At 44.7% G+C, this 6,573-nt stretch overlaps 1 protein-coding gene across 2 annotated transcripts in view; it reads left to right on the plus strand.

Moving 5' to 3' along the window:
- Window positions 1-6,410, plus strand: part of LOC111858689 (phosphatidylinositol 4-phosphate 5-kinase-like protein 1) — a 12,543-nt gene extending 6,133 nt beyond the window's left edge. For both annotated transcript variants that reach the window (XM_023840656.2, XM_023840655.2), the window contains 7 exons: window positions 215-369; window positions 972-1,096; window positions 1,532-1,566; window positions 1,659-1,714; window positions 1,812-1,924; window positions 2,351-2,507; window positions 3,781-6,410. In XM_023840656.2, the coding sequence (XP_023696424.2) occupies window positions 215-369; window positions 972-1,096; window positions 1,532-1,566; window positions 1,659-1,714; window positions 1,812-1,924; window positions 2,351-2,507; window positions 3,781-4,219 (1,080 nt within the window). In that variant the 3' untranslated portion in view covers window positions 4,220-6,410. The remainder of the gene's footprint in view (window positions 1-214; window positions 370-971; window positions 1,097-1,531; window positions 1,567-1,658; window positions 1,715-1,811; window positions 1,925-2,350; window positions 2,508-3,780) is intronic.
- The last annotated feature ends 163 nt before the right edge of the window (window positions 6,411-6,573 follow it).

Here is a 6,573-nt window from a genome sequence, read left to right on the forward strand (position 1 = left end):
TTACCATAAGGTTTCTTGTGTGAGCATGACAGTCTGAAAGTGTGAGTGTCACGCCAGATGCGTGAGAGTTGGTAGCCCTGGCTTAGCATGTTCTTTTGAAGGCTTGTAGCATAGCATTAGCATCTGAGGTTCTGTGGTAATGCACCATCTTAATCATCAGGCCACCTAGGCTGCTCCATGTGACTGAAATGCAAGCCTGTTCTTGGGGGGGAAGGGCTTCCAGATGCAGACCTTTGCGGGGCCGGTGTTCTCCTGCCTGCGCCGTTCCCTGGGCATCGGCGAGAGGGAATTCCAGCAGGCGCTGTCTCCGCAGGGCTGCTACCTGCAGTTCATCAGCAACTCCAAGAGCAAAGCCAAGTTCTTCCTCACGTGCGGACCACCCCCCCCAAAACCTCATAACTTCATATTTCAGGCCTCAGTATTGTACCTTTTTAATTATTTAGCAGATGCTCGTATCATTTTTGAGAAAGCAGAGTCCCTGGAGAAATTGTTCAAGGGTCCAACAGTGAAATTACTTCTTGCAATTACAGGCACAGCCTCCTAACCTGCAAAGCAACACACTGTGACCTTGAGGTCATGGGCTCAAAACCTTTGGCCACCAGCATGATTATATGACCACTGGCGCCTTGACCCCTAACTGCTAGATCCTGCTCTCTGAGCTTCTATTTCATTTTGGATAAATAAATGTAATGAATTTTGTCTTACTAAACAAAAGGGGACCTGTAAATATCAATATTGTGCACTGGTCGGCAATGCATTGTCTTCATTTGTGCCACTGTTTCGTCTTGCAGTGTTCGCACACATGCACTTTATGTCATATGGTTCTGGAGGAACGCTGATTAGTTTCACTGTGTACTGCACCAACTGTATGTCATTAAAATTACTGTAAAAAGCCACTTGACATGACTTGGATGTTGAGCCTTCCTTAAAAATGACGTCTTCTCTACGTTCCCTGTGCTTCCTTTGCCAAGGAATGACAAGAGGTTCTTCCTAAAGACACAGAGCAAACAAGAAGTGAGGCTCCTCCTATCGAACCTGAGGAACTACATGAAGCACCTGGAGAGCTACCCCCACTCTGTGCTCGTGAGGTTCCTGGGTGAGAATCGGGTGGTGTGATACGCAGCCCTGTTCGCGACAGAATGATAAAAACTGTATATATCATGGCCGTGTTTTAATATATTGTGGGAACAAATTAATAAAATGTGGCCAACGATTTAACTAAAGCAAGGGAACAAATTTAACGTGCCCACAGTCTAATACATCGTGAAATCAATTAGTACAATGTGGCCACAATATATATGTAATTGTTATCGTTGTGTCATGATCAGGCGTCCATAGTGTGACCCCTGACAACGGCAGATATCTCGTTTTCCAAGGCAGTTGTAAGAGGCTCATATGTGGCTGATGTTTTTTGTGAAATAAGGTTGTTCTATATATTAAAAATAAATATGTTCACCTTGAGCGTTACGTTACAGCATGCATTATAGATGACATTATAGAAAATACTAATTCTGCAATGATTTTATTTTAGGTGTCCACAGAATTAAAATTCTCCATGAAAAGGAGGTAATGAAAGTTTAAATCAGCAGAAAAGCAAACCTCACTGACATATCGTTTCGGTTGGTGCAGAGTTAAGTCACTCCCTCGTCATGTTTCAGAAATACTTCATCGTGATGCAGAGTGTTTTCCATCCCGACGACAGGATTATTGCCAGGTGAGCTCAGTTCGACTGTATCGGTGTGTTCAACCTGCCCCAGGCATGACTGTAATTTATCAGTGTGGACCTCTGCTTTTTTGGGTCTGTATCCCAGGTATGATATAAAGGGCTGTGAGGTGAACAGATGGACAGACCCAGCGCTGGAGAAGAGCCAGCGGGTCATGGTGCTGAAGGACAAGAACTTTGAGGGAAACTTCATCAATCTTGGTAAGGAGGACTTTGATGTTTTCCATGAATGTTTTCAGTTACCTTCAAACACATATGTACTTATTCATATGTCAGAGAACAGTGGGAAAGAATTAGAGCAGTGTTTCCCAACCCAGTCCGCGGGGATCCCCCAGCCAGTCCATGTTTTTTGTCCCTCCCAGCTCCTGGAAATGTGGACTATCTGGGGGTCCCCAATAACCAGGTTGGGAAACACTGAATCATGACAAATCACTGAATATTTGATCTTGAATGTGTGGACTGCAAGGATTACAAAGAATTAGACCACCTGACTAAATAATGATTTATTTTTGTGTATCAAAATGGTCTGTAGCTGGTAGTGATTTGAGTTACTGTTGTTGTGAGTGGAGTTCTGTTCTTGGCGGTTTATCACGCTGGTGTTTGGCGACCTCTGCCCTGCGTCCACAGGCCACCAGAGCTCCTGGTTGGTCCGCCAGGTGGAGATCGACACGGCCTTCCTGCGGAGGATGGACGTGATGGACTACAGTCTGCTGCTGGCCTGCCAGCCGCTGCAGCCGGACGAGCGTGGGTGCTCCCTCGCCGTGCTCATCCAGCGAGCCAAAAGGTACGTCTGCCACCAGCGGCATCTGAAAGCACGGCGCTCTGCTTATGTAGTGTTCAAGGTCACTTTCACATCCACTAGGTTTTGGTTGCTGTTTACAATTACATCAAATAAAAGTCACAAAAAAAAACATTTATTAACAATCTAATGGGATTATAACCATCAAGTTCTCCATCTGCTTGTGCTGCTGCCTTGTAGTTCACAATAATTAACTAGAAGTCTTAGTAATGGCACACAAATACTTAATAATAGCTCAGTTACTATTGAAGTACAAATTTTGAACAAATTGCTACTTCTGATAAAGGATGCGTCATGATTCATTAATGATGAATTAACTTGAGATCAGTATGTAACTAAGGCTTAGTTTATGGTTAATACATAAGTAATAACATAATACTATATAATTTGTGCCCAGTCACGTAAAGTGTTACTGATATCTTAATATTCATGTTAACAAGGGTGGTTAGTGTTATACTGGGTTGGTGCATTGCCCTGTAGAGGGAAGAACAACTGTGATCCTGGAGAGCTGGTACCCAGCATGTTTTCCATCCTACCTGGTTCCGGATGAAGCACACCTGATCTGAGGCAGGTAGCAGCTCATCAGGTAGGATAGAAAACCTGCTGGATGCCAGCACTCCAGGATCAGGGCTGCCTTCCCCAGGTCCAAAGCCTCACTGGTGAGTCAGCAATCGCTGCAGCCACAAAATCCCCTGATTAGTCTAGGGGTAAGTAAGTCAATATGTCCTCCCCTTTCAGTTACTGAATATTTCCAGTTATATTACTTTCTGCCTCTCATGGGCTCCTATAGTCCCAGTTAACAATTAGGAAGTTAAATATCTGAGTGCAGGCAGGGATCGAGGTTGGTAACTGTGGACCAGCGGTGCAATGGATAATATGGCCGGCTTCCAATCAGAAGATGCTAAATTTGACTCCTGGCTGGCTTGGAAATCCTTTATTTTGGTGACGGTGTGTGGCTCAGTGGGTTAGGATGCTGCATCTGTGATTGGATGGTCGCCAAACCCAGCACTGATTTCACTGTAGGACCCTTGAGCGAGGCCCTTAACCCCAGTTGCACCGGGGACTGTTGCTGGATTCAGAAAATGTATGTTGCTAGATAAAAGTGCCTGCTAAATAAATACAATGTAAAAAGCATAACTACAAGACTGAGGTTGAGATTACTGTAAGCATTACTATTGATAGACGCAGGCTTTGTCTTTTGGAAGCTAAGTAAAACTTGATCTTTGTGTCTGTCCCTGTATTTCACTGGTCATTGCAGGTCAGTGAGCGCAGGGTCTAGTCCCTCCCCCACAGATCCTCCCTCTGTCCCGGGAACTGCCCCAGGGGACATCGCCACTGTGCTGGTATCAGAGATGAGCCCTGAACACCTCTGCTGTGTCACAGGAGGAGAGGAACACGTTCCACTAAAGGAGCTTCCGAGACAGCCAACGGGGACCAGTGCTGACCTGGAACTGCAGGAGTTCTGGGCTCAGCACCGGCGCCTGCTGCCCGACTTTAAGAACCCGCTGCACGTCATCGATGGGCCAGAGCTACGCTACTTTGTGGGCATTGTTGACATTGTCACCGTCTACAACTTCTGGAGGAGACTGGGGTGCCTGTGGAAGTCCCTGCGCTACCCGGGCAAGACGTTCTGCACAGTGAGCCCCTCAGCATACTCACGGAGGCTCTGCCAGTGGGTGCGGGAGCACACCAAGTAGGGCTGAGATTAAAGCAGAGGAGCAGGGAGACAGTGGCAAGGCCTGCGGTGAAGGCAGAGGATCAGGAACATAGTGACAAGGATGATGGTGAAGGCAGAGGAGCAGGGAGACAGTGGCAAGGCCTGCGGTGAAGGCAGAGGATCAGGAACATAGTGACAAGGATGATGGTGAAGACAGAGGAGCAGGGAGACAGTGGCAAGGCCTGTGATGAAGGCAGAGGATCAGGAGCACAGTGACAAGGATGATGGTGAAGGCAGAGGGGCTGGGAGACAGTGACCAGGCCAATGGTGAAGGCAAAGTAAATTCTCTGAATGGCTGACATTTTCACAGCCTTGGGCTGTGCCAAACTTGTGATGGGGTGGACAGGCCTGTTGCGATGTATTTAAAAATTAACCCGTTCACTTGCGGCAACAGAGAAACCAGCAATGTACCTGCGACATTGTAAATATGTCGTGTTGCACAGAATTTTTTTGTGTGTATTAAGTTCCCTCTTGTTTATAGGTTTAACAATTTTCCAATTTCTATGACGTAGCTATACATACACTGTTCATATACCAGGGTTCCCCAGATCCGGTCCCGAAGGGCCAGTCTGCTACACAGTTTGCAGATTTCCATGCTACTAAACCTGGCAATTAGCCAGTGAGCTGAATAAGGTGTGTTTGAGAAGGGAAATCTGCAAACTGTGTCCCAGACTGACCCTTCAGGACTGGAATCGGGGATCTCTGCTGTGTACCATACTCACGTTATCTGCACCTTTTGTATTTGCTCAAAGGGAGCATTTTTAGGAGACCGCCTCCCTCCACACTCTGATCCAGGGTTGTCATCAGGCTCTGATTGGTCTATACTATATGTAGCACTTAGTCACACATCACAAAAGCTGAATGGTCCGGTTTGCCTGCCCTGCGGTGGGCTACCCTCCGCCATCCTGACTAAATTAGCAGCTGCAGAAAGAAGGACACTATAATGTGCTGCTATACTCTGCATTTCTGAGATAAAGACACTCCCTTAACACCATGTTTTGCTTTCCTTGTACAAATAATATACCGTACAGTGCATACCCTGTGGGTTAGCTAATAGCTACTCTTAACTTGATTGGCCAAAATATATTGGACAAAAAATAAGTAACTATTTTATGTGAAGTGTTAGTAATATAGTGGTGGCTTCCAGGCAGTATGAAGCAGGCTTGGTACCCGGCCAATGCAGTGACCCTTTAGGGGGATGTTGTGGGGGTCAGATGCTTAGGCTCCTGTGCCTGTGATAAGAAGGTTGCTGGTTCTAATCCTGTCCTTGGTAGCATAGTTACATGTCCATGGAACGTTTGAGCAAGGCCCTTAACCCCCCTGAAATGTTTCATCAGAACCATCAGACCCAGAATCTGGACCCATGGCTTCACTCTCACCTGAGTGTGTGATATGTTACATCACACGTCAGGTGGCATAAAACTGGAATGCAAAAACATCTGGCCTGAATTTTCAGTTTGAGTTGCCTGTCTCACTACTAGTCCAGTGATTTAAAAAAAAAATCCATCCATCCATCATTATTCTAACTAATTATCCTGGACTGGGCACAGGGGGGCATAGGGATTATTTCTCACTAATTCTATCGACAGTCTCAGTCAAGCATGTTAATTAAGAGTTCAAATTGACCCAGAACCAACAAAGTATATTGACAGGAGCAGGATTTAGAAATCCCGACTTATTGAACTCCTTATATGCTGTTCAGCCCATTATTTAAGTTCTTAACACATATTTAACCATGCAACTTCATAAAATGCAGTTCTGTTACAGCGTAAAAAGTTGGGTGGATATGAATATCAAAACGGTAGTACTTATAGTAGTTAATGTTAGCAACGTGCGTATTTTAAAGAAATAAAAAGGACAATTACAGTATACATACATATATACTTGGATAATGTATTAATTTAAATTATGTCATGAATGCCAGTTAATTTGTCTGCTCGTTAAAAGATGCAACAGTACTTATAAAAATATAATTGTTGAATTTCATGTTGATGAGTCAGTTGTGTGATTATATGTTGCATTCTCCCGTTGGAATGATGATACACTAGGAACAACACAGGGCAAAATAGGCAGGTTTGATTTTAAAAAGGCTTCTTTTCTATTATTAATGCGCCCAATAGGATTTACCAAATCAATAAACAATTTGCAATAAAACCGGTCAAGGCATTCGACATCTGATTTTTTTTTAGCGAAAAGAAAACTTCTTCCCCATGAATATTAAAATACTGCAGTATTTTTTAACTGACTAGCTGGCTCGAGCATCATCTGAAATATCGGCAGCTGGCAGTAACATAGCTAAAGGCTCCAAACGTCGCTATCTATGAAATATAGGTA

Source organism: Paramormyrops kingsleyae, chromosome 2, assembly GCF_048594095.1.
Source record: "Paramormyrops kingsleyae isolate MSU_618 chromosome 2, PKINGS_0.4, whole genome shotgun sequence".
Classification (NCBI taxonomy): domain Eukaryota; kingdom Metazoa; phylum Chordata; class Actinopteri; order Osteoglossiformes; family Mormyridae; genus Paramormyrops; species Paramormyrops kingsleyae.